Source organism: Callorhinus ursinus, unplaced genomic scaffold (assembly GCF_003265705.2).
Source record: "Callorhinus ursinus isolate GAN/ISIS: 27379988/994484 unplaced genomic scaffold, GSC_fseal_2.0 scaffold58, whole genome shotgun sequence".
Lineage (NCBI taxonomy): Eukaryota > Metazoa > Chordata > Mammalia > Carnivora > Otariidae > Callorhinus > Callorhinus ursinus.
Genome location: NW_027397120.1, coordinates 8,539,600 through 8,556,142, shown reverse-complemented (window position 1 = coordinate 8,556,142; position 16,543 = coordinate 8,539,600). Strand labels below are relative to the sequence as shown.

The 16,543-nt window shown below is 43.0% G+C and overlaps 1 protein-coding gene across 4 annotated transcripts in view; it reads right to left on the bottom strand.

Annotated features, from left to right (window-relative positions):
* The window catches only part of CPXM2 (carboxypeptidase X, M14 family member 2), a 139,499-nt gene that overhangs the window by 60,317 nt on the left and 62,639 nt on the right, over positions 1-16,543 (bottom strand). The window contains exon 1 of one of the 4 annotated variants that reach the window (XM_073884661.1): positions 16,045-16,537. The exons of the other annotated variants lie outside the window; for them this stretch is intronic. Coding sequence (XP_073740762.1) covers positions 16,045-16,259 — 215 coding nt within the window. The 5' untranslated portion in view covers positions 16,260-16,537. Of the gene's footprint in view, positions 1-16,044; positions 16,538-16,543 lie in introns of those variants that run through there. 4 annotated transcript variants of the gene reach the window in all.

The window sequence follows — 16,543 nt, the reverse complement described above, 5'->3', positions numbered from 1 at the left end:
TCTGAACAGAGAAGCGACCACTTACTGGAAAGTAGGACGTGCGGAGAAGTGAATCCGAGGCGATATTCGGGAAGATAGACGGCGGGGGAGGGGGCCTCCGTTGGCCGCTTCTGGCAAGTGCTAGAGCCGCGAGCACAAAATCGGACCTTTTAGAAGTTGGCTCCGCTGAGGGACGTCGCTCCAGTGGCTAAGCGGGGGGTGGAACCCTCGCGGGACAGTGTGGTCTCAGGACCCTCGGGGTCACAGAAAGACCGGGGGTGCCTGAGTGCGGCAGAGCTCCCAGGGATCGGAGCGGGGAAGCCGGCTGCGGAGACGGAGCCGAGGCGCGGGCTCTCAGCTCGGAGTGGCCATAAACTGTGATCCGCGGCCCAGTCGGGCCCCTGCTCCTCCAGCAGGGACCCAACAAGCGGCAGATCCGGGGAGACTCCCATTCCTCCCCCGGGGGGAGCGGCGCGGGAGCGCACCGCAGGGATCTGCTGGGTTTGGAGACTCCACACGGGGTCGGGTGCCAGAGATAGAAACGCTCGGTCACAGGCTGGGTGAGCACGGAGTGCGGCCGGAGACCGGGGACACGGGAGTGACTGCTTTTCTCTGGGGGCACACTGAGGAGCGGGGCCCCGAGTTCTCAGCTCCTCCGGGTGGGGATTGGGAGGCCGCCATTTTCACCCTGGTCCTCCAAAGCTGTACCAGAGCTTGCAGGGAACAAAAGCTCCTGAGAGCAAACCCGAGCAGCTTGCTTAGCCCGGACCCGCAAGGGCGGGGCAATTCCGCCTCCGGCAAAGACATTGGGAACCACGGCAACAGGCCCCTCCCCCAGAAGATCAGCACGAACAGCCAGCCAACAACCAAGTTTACCAATCAAGGAGAACTCCAGCGCTAGGGGAATACTGCACATAGAATTCATGGCTTTTTTTTTACCATGATTCTTTAGTTTTTCAAAGTTAATTTTTTTAACTGTTTTTTTTTTTATTTTTCTTTTTCCCTTTTTCAAACAACATCTTATCAATCCCTTTTTTAAAAAAATTTTTTTATTTTTCATTTTGAGAGTCATATTCTATCCCTTCATAGTACTTACCCTTATTTTTGGCATATATATATATAAGTTGTTCTCTCCTTAAAATTTTGAGATACACTTTCTTCTAACAGATCAAAATACACCCTAAATCACTAATGTATGGCTTTGTTCTAGTCTCCTGCCTGATCACATTCTCTCCCTTTTTTTTTCTTTTTTTAAATCTTCTTTTCCTTTTCCAAACAACTTCTTATATTTTTTAAAATATTTTTTAATACATTTTATTTATTTGACAGAGAGAAACACGGCGAGAGAGGGAACACAAGCAGGGGGAGTGGAAGAGAGAGAAGCAGGATTCCCGCTGACCAGGAGGCCCGATGCGAGGCTCAAACCCAGGACCCTGGGATCACGACCTGGGCCGAAGGCAGACGCTTAACGACTGAGCCACCCAGGTGACCTAAACAACTTCTTATCAAGTCCTTTTATAAAATCATTTATAATTTTCATCTTTACAGTCATCTTCCATCCCTTCATTGTATCAACCCTTATTTTCTACATATATAAGTCTTTCTTTCCTTAAAATTTTAGGAGGCACTTTCTTCTAACAGACCAAAATACACCCAAAATCTAGTGTGTGACACTGATCTATGCACTAGCCTGCTGATATTCAATCATATTCTGATTTTTGTTGTTCTGTTTTTGTTTGTTTTTATCTTTTTCTTTTTTTTTCTCTTTCTTTCCCTTTCTTTTCCCCTAGCTTCAGGTCTTTTCTGATTTGTTTAGAGGATATTTGCTGGGGACGTTGTTAACCTGTTCGCATTCTGTTCTCTCATTCATCTGTTCTCCTCTGGACAAAATGACAAGACGAAAACAATCACCTCAGCAAAAAGAACAAGAGGTAGTACCGTCTGCCAGGGACCTACTCAATACGGACATTAGTACGATGTTGGACCTAGAGTTCAGAATCATGATTTTAATGATACTAGTTGAGCTTGAAAAAAGCATGGAAGTTATTAGAGTCACCCTTCCTGGAGAAATAAAAAGAACTAAAATCTAACCAAGTCGAAATCAAAAAGGCTATTCATGTGGTGCAATCGAAAATGGGGGCACTAACTGCTAGGATAAATGAGGCAGAAGAGAGAATTAGCGATATAGAAGACCAAATGATGGAAAATAAAGAAGCTGAGAAAAAGAGAGATAACTACTGGATCATGAGGGCAGAATTCGAGAGATAAGCGATACGATAAGACAAAACAACATTAGAATAATTGGGATCCCAGAAGAAGAAGAAAGAGAGAGAGGGGCAGAAGGTATATTGGAGCAAATAATAGCAGAGAACGTCCCTAATGTGGGGAAGGAAACAGGCATCAAAATCCAGGAGGCACAGAGAACCCCTCTCAAAATCAATAAAAATAGGTCGACAGCCCGACATCTAATAGTGAAACTTACGAGTCTCAGAGACAAAGAGAAAATCCTGAAAGCAGATCGGGAGAAGAGATATGTAACCTACAATGGTAGAAACATTAGATTGGCAACAGACCTGTCCACAGAGACCTGGCAGGCCAGAAAGGACTGGCATGGTATCTTCAGACCACTAAACGAGAAAAATATGCAGCCAAGAATACTATATCCAGCTAGGCTATCATTGAAAATAGAAGGAGAGATAAAAAGCTTCCAGGACAAACAAAAACTAAAGGAATTTGCAAACACGAAACCAGCCCTCCAAGAAATATTGAAAGGGGTCCTCTAAGCAAAGACAGAGCCTAAAAGCAGCATAGCCCAGAAAGGAACACAGACAATATACAGAAACAGTCACCTTACAGGCAATACAATGGCATTAAATTCATACGTTTCAATAGTTACCCCGAATGTAAGTGGGCTCAATGCCCCAATCAAAAGACACAGGCTATCAGATTGGATTAAAAAACAAGACCCATCCATATGCTGTCTGCAAGAGACTCATTTTAGTCCCAAAGACACCCCCAGATTGAAAGTGACGGGGTGGAAAACCACTTACCATGCTAATGGACACCAAAAGAAAGCTGGGGTGGCAATCCTTATATCAGACAAATTAGATTTTAAAACAAAGACTGTAATAAGAGATGAAGAAGGACACTATATCCTGCTTAAAGGGTCTATCCAACAAGAAGATCTAACAATTGTAAATATCTATGCCCCGAACATGGGAGCAGCCAATTATATAAGGCAATTAATAACAAAAGCAAAGAAACACATTGACAACAATACAATAATAGTGGGGGACTTTAACACCCCCCTGACTGAAATGGACAGATCATCTAAGCAAAAGATCAACAAGGAAATAAAGACTTTAAATGACACACTGGACCAAATGGACTTCACAGACATATTCAGAATATTCCATCCCAAAGCAACGGAATACACATTCTTCTCTAGTGCCCATGGAACATTCTCCAGAATCGATCACATCCTAGGTCACAAATCAGGTCTCAACCGGTATGAAAAGAGGGGGATCATTCCCTGCATATTTTCAGACCACAATGCTTGGAAACTAGAACTCAATCACAAGAGGAAAGTCGGAAAGAACTCAAATACATGGAAGCTGAAGAGCATCCTACTAAACAATGCATGGGTCAACCAGGAAATTAAAGAAAAATTTAAAAAATTCATGGAAACCAATGAAAATGAAAACACAACTGTTCAAAATCTTTGGGATACAGCAAAGGCAGTCCTGAGAGGAAAGCATATAGCAATACAAGCTTTCCTCAAGAAACAAGAAAGGTCTCAAATACACAACCTAATCCTATGCCTAAAGGAGCTAGAGAAAAAACAGCAAATAAAGCCTAAACCCAGCAGGAGAAGAGAAATAATAGAGATCAGAGCAGAAATCAATGAACTAGAAACCAAAAGAACAGTAGAACAGATCCACGAAACTAGGAGCTGGTTCCTTGAAAGAATTAACAAGATTGATAAACCCCCGGCCAGACTGATCAAGAAGAAAAGAGAAATGACCCAAATCAACAAAATCATGAATGAAAGAGGAGAGATCACAACCAACACCAAAGAAATACAAACAATTATAAGAACATATTATGAGCAATTCTATGCCAGCAAATTAGATAACCTGGAAGAAATAGGTGCTTTCCTAGAGACGTATCAACTACCAAAATTGAACCAGGAAGAAACAGAAAACCTGAACAGACCTATAACCACTAAGGAAATTGAAACAGTCATCAAAAATCTCCCAACAAACAAAAGCCCAGGGCCAGATGGCTTCCCAGGGGAATTCTATCAGACATTTCAAGAAGAATTAATACCTATTCTCCTGAAACTGTTCCAAAAAATAGAAATGGAAGGAAAACTTCCAAACTCCTTTTATGAGGCCACCATTACCTTGATCCCCAAACCAGACAAAGACCCCATCAAAAAGGAGAATTACAGGCCAATATCCTTGATGAACATGGATGCAAAAATTCTCACCAAAATACTAGCCAATAGGATCCAACAGTACATTAAAAGGATTATTCACCATGACCAAGTGGGATTTATCCCTGGGCTGCAAGGCTGGTTCAACATCCGCAAATCAATCAACGTGATACAGTACATTAACAAAAGAAAGAACAAGAATCATATGATCCTCTCAACAGATGCAGAAAAAGCATTTGACAAAGTACAGCACCCTTTCTTGATCAAAACTCTTCAGAGTATAGGGATAGAGGGTACATACCTCAATTATCATAAAAGCCATCTATGAAAAACCTACAGCGAATATCATTCTCAATGGGGAAAAGCTGAGAGCTTTTCCCCTAAGGTCAGGAACGCGGCAGGGATGTCCACTCTCACCACTGCTATTCAACATAGTATTGGAAGTCCTAGCCACAGCAATCAGACAACAAAAAGTAATCAAAGGCATCCAAATCGGCAAGGAGGAAGTCAAACTCTCACTCTTTGCAGATGATATGATACTGTATGTGGGAAACCCAAAAGACTCCACCCCAAAATTGCTGGAACTCATACAGGAATTCGGGAAAGTAGCAGGATAAAAAATCAATGCACAGAAATCAGTGGCATTCCTATACACCAACAACAAGAAAGAAGAGAGACAAATCAAGGAGTCGATCCCATTTACAATTGCACCCAAAACCATTAGATACCTAGGAATAAATTTAACCAAAGAGGCAAAGGATCTGTACGCAGAAAACTATAAAATACTCATGAAAGAAACTGAAGAAGACACAAAGAAATGGAAAAACGTTCCATGCTCATGGATTAGAAGAACATTGTGAAGATGTCAATGCTACCTAGAGCAATCTACACATTCAATGCAATCCCCATCAAAATACCATCCACTTTTTTCAAAGAAATGGAACAAATAATCCTAAAATATTTATGGAACCAGAAGAGACCCCGAATAGCCAGAGGAATGTTGAAAAAGAAAAGTAAAGCTGGCGGCATCACAATTCCAGACTTCCAGCTCTATGACAAAGCTGTCATCATCAAAACAGTATGGTACTGGCACAAAAACAGACACATAGATCAATGGAATAGAATAGAGAGCCCAGAAATGGACCCTCAACTCTATGGTCAACTCATCTTTGACAAAGCAGGAAAGAATGTCCAGTGGAAAAAAGACAGTCTCTTCAACAAATGGTGTTGGGAAAATTGGACAGCCACATGCAGAAGAATGAAACTGGACCACTTCCTTACACCACACACGAAAATAGACTCCAAATGGTTGAAAGACCTAAACGTGAGACAGGAGTCCATCAGAATCCTAAAGGAGAACACAGGCAGCAACCTCTTCGACCTCAGCCGCAGCAACTTCTTCCTAGAAACATCGCCAAAGGCAAGGGAAGCCAGGGCAAAAATGAACTATTGGGATTTCATCAAGATAAAAAGCTTTTGCACAGCAAAAGAAACAGTCCACAAAAGCAAAAGACAACCGACAGAATGGGAGAAAATATTTGCAAATGACATATCAGATAAAGGGCTAGTATCCAAAATCTATAAAGAACTTGTCAAACTCAACACCCAAAGAACAACTAATTCAATCAAAAAATGGGCAGAAGACATGAACACACATTTTTCCAAAAAAGGCATCCAAATGGCCAAAAGACCCATGAAAAGGTGCTCAACATCGCTCGGCGTCAGGGAAATCCAAATCAAAACCTCAATGAGATACCACCTCACTTGAGTCAGAAAGGCTAAAATTAACAAGTCAGGAAATGACAGATGTTGGCGGGGATGCAGAAAAAGGGGAACCCTCCTACACTGTTGGTGGGAATGCAAGCTGGTGCAGCCACTCTGGAAAACAGTATGGAGGTTCCTCAAACAGTTGAAAAGAGAGCTACCATACGATCCAGTAATTGCACTACTGGGTATTTACCACGAAGATACAAATGTAGGGATCCGAAGGGGTACGTGCACCCCGATGTTTATAGCAGCAATGTCCACAACAGCCAAACTGTGTGGAAAGAGCCACGATGTCCATCGACAGATGAATGGATAAAGAAGATGTGGTATATATACACAATGGAATATTATGCAGCCATCAAAAGGAATGAGATCTTGCCCTTTGCAACGACGTGGATGGAACTGGAGGGTGTTATGTTGAGTGAAATAAGTCAATCAGAGAAAGACATGTGTCATATGACCTCACCGATATGAGGAATTCTTAATCTCAGGAAACAAACTGAGCGTTGCTGGAGTGGGGGGGGTGGGAGGGATGGGGTGGCTGGGTGACAGACATTGGGGAGGGTATGTGCTATGGTGAGTGCTGTGAATTGTGCAAGACTGTTGAATCACAGATCTGTACCTCTGAAACAAATAATGCAATATATGTTAAGAAAAAAAAAAGAAGATAGCAGGAGGGGAAGAATGAAGGGGAGTAAATCAGAGGGGCAGATGAACCATGAGAGACGATGGACTCTGAAAAACAAACTGAGGGTTCTAGAGGGGAGGGGGGGATGGGTTAGCCTGGTGATGGGTATTAAAGAGGGCACGTTCTGCGTGGAGCACTGGGTGTTATGCACAAACAATGAATCATGGAACAGTACATCAAAAAAAAAAAATTGTTAGGGAAAATTATTTCCAAACTACCCATCAAGGGTAAGCCCGACAAAAATGCCTATGCTGACATTCCAGGAATCCAAAATTTTACCTCCCAAGCTCCATTCCCAGAAGACAGATGCCACCAAAATAAATGGAAAAACCGACAGACATGGGATCCAAGAAACACAGAATCCAACTCAGGAGGCAGGTGAAGAGAGTTCCAGCAGGAGTACTGGCCGGCCAGAGCTCGGCCATGGGCCTGCAGACCAGACAAGCTCAGATCCCAGCAGAGGCCCCATGGCTCCAGGAGGGGTCTCCGGGAAGACAAGAATAAGACCCAATTTTGATATTATAGATGTATTCAGGGGAGATTTTCAGGTCTATGAGAAAGCTTTGGAGTGAACTGGCAATAGGCACCGAGAAAACCAAGGAACCATTAAAAAGAAGGGATTGTTACCTCCAGGAAAAGCAAAAAAGCTACAGAGGAAAGAATATAATTATAGTATATCATGTGACCCAGCTATATGACCACGATGCAAACATTAAATACTGATTTAGCTAAAATTGGTAACATAACTCCCATGAGAGGATGGGAGGAGACGCAGAGACAGAGACAGACAAAATGAGTGTGTGTGTGTGTGTGTACGTGTGTACGTGTGTACGTGTGTGTGCATTCCCATTGGAGGTAAGTCAATAAAAAACATTCTCGGGGCACCTGGGTGGCTCAGTTGGTTAAATGTCCAACTCTTGATTTCGGTTCAGGTCATGATCTCAGGGTTGTGACATCAAGCCCCGTGTTGGGCTCCATGCTCAGCCTGGAGGCTGCTTGAGATTCTCTCCCTCTCCCTCTTCCCCTCTCCCTATTCACACTATTTGTCTCTCTCAAATAAATGAGTAAAATCTTAAAAAAAAAAAAAAAGACATTCTCAGCTTTCACAGTAGAAAGTGGACAGATAATAACTAACTTAAAACAATCAGGCAAGAAAGGCACCTGGGTGGCACACTCGGTTAAGCATCCAACTCTAGGTTTCAGCTCAGGTCATGATCTCAGGGTTGTGAGACTGAGCTCCATGTCAGGCTCCGTGCTCAGCCGGGAGACTGCTCGAGATTCTTTCCCCCTTCCTCCCCCCCCACCCTGCTCCTCCTCCTGCTCTCTCTCTCTCTCTCTCTCTCTCTAAAATAAATAAACAAAATCTTAAAAAATAAATAAATAAAATAAAACAATCATGCAAGAGTACTAAAAGCATTCGTTCAGAAATACAGGCATTAAGATAAATAAAATAGAAGAGACGGCTAAAGGGTTTGCAGCAGTAGCGGGGCACCAGGAATCAAGACCCAGGGTATGGGACAGAGGTTACTATTTTTTTTTTTTTAACTAGGCTCCACACTCGGCGTGGAGCCCAACTCCAGGCTTGAACTCACGACCCTTAGATCAAGACCTGAGCTGAGATCAAGAGTCGGATGCTTAACCAACTGAGCCACCCAGACGCCCCTGGAGGCTACTATTTTTAAGTATAAGTAGTGCTATTTGACTTTTAAAGCTACACCCATGGTTTTTAAAAATTAATGCCCATATTTCTTTCTCATGTCTGCTGTGCTCTGGCACTTTCTCAATTTCCCCGCCCAGGTTAGGGTCATTTTCATCAAGGCATGCAAGAATTGAGGCCAATTTACATCCCAGTTATAAATTCAAAGCAGGATCAAAAAAACAAGGATTCTTTTTTATTTTTCTTTTAAGAGTTCACATTTTACTATGCGACCCTGGAGAGAAAGTCAGTGGAATTTCATATGAGGAAAACTGGAAAGCATTTTGCTTTTTACTTCCTATTGCCTGCCTTGTGTTCTAAATGCATTGCCAGTTGACTGGTCTGTTGGCCGCGCTGCTGTTATTTTTTTAAATAGACTTTAAAGAAACACGGGAGACCAGAAGGCTATTCAAAAAGAAGAAAAACAGTGGCTTTCTGAAACTTAGCAAAGATGTTAACTTTAAAAAGATGCTTAGAAAAAGAACATGCGCTCAACCACTCCCTCCACCCAGACTGAAGCTAGCACCACATGGAAAGTCTCCCCCAAAGTCTCTCTTTCTAACAAGAAAACAGGAACCTTCCTACCAGGCATGAGAGATGGTATGGAGGGAGCACAATCCACATCACCGGGAGAAGTAGATGTTCCCAGGCCAAGCTGGAGTGTCTCGGGGCATGCAGAGCTGCTGGCCACAATTCCTGCAGCAGATGGCGTCCTGGGATCGGGCCACAGACCTGGGCCCAGAGGCCCACTCTGCCTTGTCCTAATTCCGCATGGTTCCCTGTAAAGGTGCGTTGTTGAATTCTGACTTCCAGGGCTGTCGTAAGGCACAAAGTTAGTATATGTGATGTACTTGCTACTGAAGGAGCTCACCACGTGGTCGTGATTTTCATCATGACCGTTCTATAATGAAACAGGGCAGCGGCAAATGCAGAATGATGCCCAGGCCTGGCTGCGGGCTGCCATTTTGCCAGCGTGGGTGGAAGCGGCCAAGCCCACGCGGGGAGAACATGGACCCCGCCAAATCATGTCTTTTCCTGTTTGAAAGTCTCCTTTCTCCCAAATCAGAATTACCAAACATGGTTTGGAAATTTCTGCTGAGATGGTTGGACACCTACCAGAAATTCCAAAAAGACCAGAAGATTCTGAGTAGAGGACTATGAGGGGAAAGCACTCATTTTTCTGGACCTCAGCTGTGCCTTGAGACCACAATTCAGAATGGACTTGGTAATACAGAGAATCCACTGGCTAAGTTTCACAGAGGCCCTCGCACCTGTGTTATACACAGATACTCAGTGTGTGTGTGTGTGTGTGTGTACAGAGAGGAATAATGCCAGTAGAAGGCAGAATTCACTGTGGTCCATACACGACGGTCTCCCAGCCTGTTAATGTTTGTACCACTGAGTCACAGTAGCCAAACGGAAGCCGCACGAGCTCAGCTGGATGCAGCAGGCCATCGAGGATCCCAACACAACACCCACCCTCCTTCTTCCTCTCTGCGCAGTTTGGCCACGCACTCTAACTTGGAAGTGGTCGTTGCACAGTTATTTACTATCTTTGCACAAAAGAAACAGGCAAAAGATAATGATCCAAAGCTTTCATCTCTGTCCCCATGACATCTGGCTGGAGTCGCAGCTGCTAACCTCCACCCTACCTTCTGACGGCGATGTCCGACCTATCCCTGTCTCCCAAACCTAACATAGCAGCCTCAACCCTTCCAAGCTAACTTCAGCCTTCTGTTCAAAGTAGTACCCTTTTACGTACTTGAATATCGGATGTAACATGCTGATGCTGATGTTTTTATTAGGATTGTTGTCAGTTTTCGTTGTTCTGGTTCCATGCTGCTTGGGTTTTGTGAGGTCTGCCCATATAAACTCCATTATTTCTAGTGCACCGTCTCTGCTGCAGAAAGGGCTCTTGCGGAGGGGGGGAAGAGGGCTCCATGGTTTTCCTTACAGCCCTCAGAGGTATCTAGTGTGCACACCCTCTGGGATGCCCACTTTCCACTACAGCTTCATTTGGTTCCAGGAACCAGGATCATCGGGTATAATCAGGAACACCTACCGGACGGGAATTTTGTGCCAGCCACACTTCTAGCTCTGTTACTTATTTTATTTCATTTAATCAACACTATGAGGTCAGTAACAATCATTATTCCCATTTTGCATAAAGAAACAGAAGCAATGAAGTCCGGTGGCTCGCTCGGGGTCACACAGAGGACGGACAGTTCGCAGCCTGTCCCATGCACAGAAGGCGGCTCCTTGGGAAGATGGTGCTACTGAGCATAGAAAGTTCAAGAGGCTTTCCCAGTTCAGACCCCAAACCCAGGTATCCTGGTGCTTTTTAATCCGCCCCAAATAGCTAAAGAAGGAGAAGGGCAATTAAAAGATATTAAAAGTAATAAATTAGGTAGTGGAGGTTTAGGAACATTTACCACGCAGAGGTGAACAGTAAGCCAGGTACAAGTCAGCTAAAATTGGAAGGAGCAGAGGGAGAGGGGAGGATATGAAGGAGAATTACACACATTTAATCATTTGTTCATAACAGGGTGTTCATCAGTAGTGTCTGAAGAAATACTGTATTGGGGCATTATAGAAAATTGTAGTCAGAGAAAGAGCCACAAGAACTACATTACAGACCTTCCTAATCATCAGAGGAAACACAACTCTGTGGATATACACAAAAAACACACAAAGTGAGTCAGAAACAATGAAACAGAAGTAGGGGCACATGGATATCAGCAAATGCAAACACAGAAAAAGCGAGGATTGCAATTGTAAAGTCTGCATGTTAAAAAAGCATTAAGCCAGACAAAGAATGGCACTATGTGATAATGTGATTCCAAAGGACAGAGCTCACAATAAGGCATTAAGCAGTTATGAATCTCTATGCGCTAAAACATAGCACCAACATTAATGAAACAAATTAGAGGAGACACAGGATGGAGAGAGACAGTCTCCCTCGGCCATGATGGATCAGCATAAAGGAGATTAAACACCATAACTAATAAGGTAAATCCAACAGCTATACATGTGTTCTGTAGTCTGAAAACAAAAATAGTCCTTCTATTTTAGATCTCAAAAGAAACTTCCCAAGTACCAAGAAATTAGAAAGTAGAGACAATATTCTCTGATACAATAAGCCATGTATGAAATCAAAAATCCAAAACGCACTTGCCCCAGGAAACGTAAATCAGTCTCCTAAACAATCTCTGATCCAAGAGAAAACCAAAATCGAAACTAAAGAGCATCTAGAAAACAACAGTAATAACACATCCTATGTCGGCACCACCAGGACAGAGGTAAGCAGTACTTAGCAGAGGTTTCTCAGTCTTACAAAGTGGTATCACTAAATAAGAGGGAGAAAAATAAATGAATGAATGAAGAGTCCAACTCAGAGAGTTAGTGGAATAATAAATCTAAACAAAGCAAAAGGAAAGAATCGATCCACAGAAATTAATGAATTCAAAAACAGAAAAAGAGCAGAACTAATAAATAATTCCAAGGATTGCTATTCTTAAAAAAGGAAGGGAAAGGGGTGCCTGGGTGGCTCAGTCAGTTGAGCATCCAACTTTTGGTTTCTGCTCAGGTCGTGACCTCATGGTCATGAGATTAAGCCCTGCATCCGGCTCCACGCTCAGTGGGAAGTCAGCTTGAAGATTCTCTCCCTCTGCCCCTCCCCCACTCATGTGCGCGTGCACTCTCTCTCTCTCTAAAATAAATAAATCTTTAAAAAAAAAAAAAAAGAAGGGGACGGGTTCCTGGGTGGCTCAAGTCAGTTAAGCATCTACCTTCGGTTCAGGTCATGATCTCGGAGTCCTGGGATCGAGCCCCACATCGGGCTCCCTGATCAGCAGGGAGCTTGCTTCTCCCTCTCCCTCTGCCTCTCCCCCTGCTTGTGTGCTCTCTCTCTCTCTGTCAAATAAATAAATAAAAAAAATTTTTTAAATTAAAAATAAATAAAGGAGGGGAAAATGGTAAGATAGACATTAGATAGTCTAGTGAAGTAAAAGAAGGAAATGCACAAACACTTCAAAATCATGAGAAAATAATCACTGGCCAGAAGAAATGAATCCTTAAACAATTTTGCTGAATCGAATATGAATATATTTCAAAACACAAATGTTCTAGGACAATAGAATTTATCAAAACCAACTAAAGAGACAGAAAATCTAAACAGCCTGAGGACTGGTGCAGAGGCAGTCATGCAAGAGCTCCCCCCCAGCCCCACAGAAAGCTCATGCCTGGACGTACTCCAAGCATAGAAAAGCAAGGAAATCCTCCCTCCCTCACTTGTGGAAGATTCGATACCAAAAATCAACAGATTGCTCACAGAAGGGAAACTTTAACCTAATGTCACATATGAATATTAATGCAAAAATCCTTAATCAAATATTAGCAAACAGTACCATTCACGTGTGCTCAAAAGAGAGGAAATTCTTAGGTGTAAATCTAACAAAACATGTACTGGATTTGTACACTAAAAAACTCTAAACACTGGTGAGGGAGATCAAGAACTATAAATAAATGAGAAACCATTCCCTGTTTGTGGATTAGAAGATTCAGTGTGGGGAAGCTGTCGATTCTCCCTAAGTTAATAGACAGGTTTAATGCAATTCCTGTTAAATCCTCTTAAGACTTTTTTTATAGATATAAACAATATTATTCTAAAATTAATATAGGAAGGCAAAGGAACTAGAATTGCTAAAACAATTTTGAAAAGGGAATGAAGTGAGAGAAATCCATCTACCCTGTTTCAAGACATTATATAGCTACACTAATAAAGACAAGGCAGTACGGATGGAGGGACAGACACACAGATCTGAGGGACAGACACACAGATCTGTGGAAGAGAGCAGAGAACTCAGAAATAAACCCACATAAATACGGCCAACTTTTTTTTTTTTTTAAGATTTTATGTTTAAGTTTTCTCTATGCCCAATGCGGGGCTCAAACTTAAAACCCCAAGATCAAGAATCCCACGTTCTACTGACTGAGCCAGCTTGGGTGCCCCATGGCCAACTGACTTTAAACAAAAAGGTGCAAAAGCAATTTTACGGTGGAGAGATAGTCTGTTCAGCTTTGGTGAGGAAGCAAATACGTATCTATACACAATTAATACAGCATTAGGTTTAACCGGATATATCATTAAATCCCACTAAACTTAACAGTTTATATAAAAATTAACTCAAAATGGATCATACGTTTAAATGTAAAACATAAAACTACAAAACTTTAGAGGATACTATACAAGAAAGTCTTTGGGATCTAGAGCTTAATAAAGAGTTCTTAAACATGACCCCAAAACACAACCCATAAAGGAAATAAAAAAAAAAAATCAATAAAGTAGACTTGGTTGAAATTAAAACCTTTTCCTCTAAGAGGTTAACATGTGAAGCCAATGTGGAAAAGATTAAAAAAGAAGCTACAGACTGGGAGAAACTATTTGCAAACCATAAATCTGACCAAAGACATATCTAGAATTTATGAAAGACAGGAATTTAGAATATCAAGCTGGCATCCCTTCAGTTGGAGTCTGAGTCCCTGTGGGCTGCTATAACCAAACAGCACAGACTGGGTGGCTTATAAATAAAAGCAACTCATTTCTCACGGTTCTGGAGGCTGGGAAGTCCGAGATGGTCACAGGGTGCCACAGGTCGCAGATTCTCCTTATGACCTCCCATGGCAGAAGGGGCTAGGGAGCTTGGTGGGGCCTCTTTTATAATCCCAATCATGGGGGCTTCACTCTCATGACCTAATCTCTTCCCAAGGGCTCTACCCACAAACACTACCACATCAGGTATTAGGATTTAACATACAAACTTTGAGAGGACATGGACATTCAGGCCATAGCAGTTGCAGAAAAGATGGGGGAAAAAATAATGTTGGGACACCCTAGTGGCCACTGGAGAATGACTTTGATCTGTTACACCTAAGCCAACACACATTCCAAAATACAACGGTACAAAGATTTCAATGCAGAAGTCGAAATCATAAAAGCGCTCGAAGGAAATATGGGGGAAATTATTTACATCCTCAGAAGGGACAATGCCTTTCCAAGTATGACATAAACCTTTCAGAGACTGATTACATTAGCCACGTAGAAATTCAAAGTTTTTGTACAGCAAAAGGCAAAGTGACAAGGAAGGGAATAACTGGCAAAAACATGAGTAGCTCAAATCACAAAGAACTAATTTTGGGTGGACACAGGGTAAGGTCCGAGGCGCCCATCGGGGCTCTAGCACAGTGGAGTTTCATGACACTTGGCCTTGCTGGTCAGATTCTTCTCTCCTTCCACCTCACAGGAGAGACTCTCCCCAAATCCTCACCAACAACTATCATCTGCTTCGGCAAATACCACTGGCTATGGCAAACGAGCAAAATCAATCAACTCAAAGGACCACGAATAAGCCACGACCCCAGCTGTAAATAGCACTGAGGGTTGTCCACTTTCTCACACAAGCAGGGAAAGCACACTATTAAATCCCTTTTCAATCAGAGAAGGAAGGGCCCAACAATCTCTCCTAGTGTTTAGGCCAGTTTTCTGCTGGAACCATGAGGAGGCTGGCAGCTTTCTCTTCCTGCCCATCACCTCCTTGACAGAGCTTTGCAGGCTCAGATCCTGGCTGTGGCCAAGCTATATTGGCAAGACCACTGCTCCCCAGAGGTCTAAAACTTGCCTTTTGTAGCATCTTGAAACAATATGGGGGGGGTGTTGCCTTTTGTCTCTAATAGGCATGGTACCCATGGCACTCAAGAACACAAAATACATGCTCCTTGTTCTCTCCCTCCATCCTGCCTCCTCTCTCTGCTGGAATCAGCTACGTGGTTAAATGGGTCTGCTATATTCTCAGTACAGACAAATGTTGGGCACTGAAAAATCAGCCCATTGATTTATTAGATTTTTCACTTTGGACCAGTTACCACGGCCTTCCGAAAATGCAGACGATAGGAGGGAATGTTATAAACTTAGAAATATTATCCAGTTTCCATTACCTCCAGTAAAAAATGTCTACCGGGTAAGAGGGGAAAAATACCACTTTGGGGGCCAAGTCCAATAAATTTGGGTAAAGGATGAGGCAGCTCCTAGTTAAGGAGCTCCACTGCAGAGAACTTAAAGTAAAAAGAAGATATTTAAAGCCCTTTAAATCTGGAAGAGTCACTCAAGAGACCAGGACAAAAGGAACCAAAGAAATGGCTCACAAGAATCCTAAATAGAGAGAAGAGAATTGGCCCCAGTTCCATTCAGTTAAAATGCGCGTCGAGCATGGAGCTACCTGGCAGGCCCTGCCTTCAGCTGGAACTCTCCAGCATGGCATGACCTTGCATCAGAGAGCAAAGCCGCGGGGCAGCCAGGCCATGTGAGGACTTTTGGGGACCCTAGAAACTTTTGCCTTTGTGGATGCTATGAGTTTCCTATGGATGCCATAAAATCACTACAGACTTAGCAGTTTAAATAGTACACATGTATTACCTTACCATTCTGGAGATGAGAAGTCCTGAGATCTAGGTGTCAGCAGAGCTGTGCATCTTCTGGAAGCTTCTAGAGGCTGCCCACATTCCCTGCTCAGGGCCCCTTCTTTCAGCCTCAAAGCCAGCAACAGTTGCCATCTCACAAGCTGTCCTGTGCCCCCCCTTCCACTTTTAAGGACCCCTGTGTCTACCCTGGGCCCCCCCAGACAACCCAGGGTCATCTCTCTATTTTAAGGTCAGCTGATTAGCAATCTTAATTCCGTGTGCAACCTCGAGGCCCTCTGCCATGAAACCTAGCACGTTCACAGATTCTTGATCTAGGACATAAACATCAGGGCAGGCCACTACTCTACTGAGCACAGGCCACTTCCTCCTTAAAAAAAATTTTTTTAAACTTTTTTGACCGCATGAGTATAAAGATGAATATATGAACATTATCTATTAAAACCTTTTCTTCCAGTTAGCAGGAGGGGAAGAATGAAGGGGAGTAAGTCAGAGGGGAGAC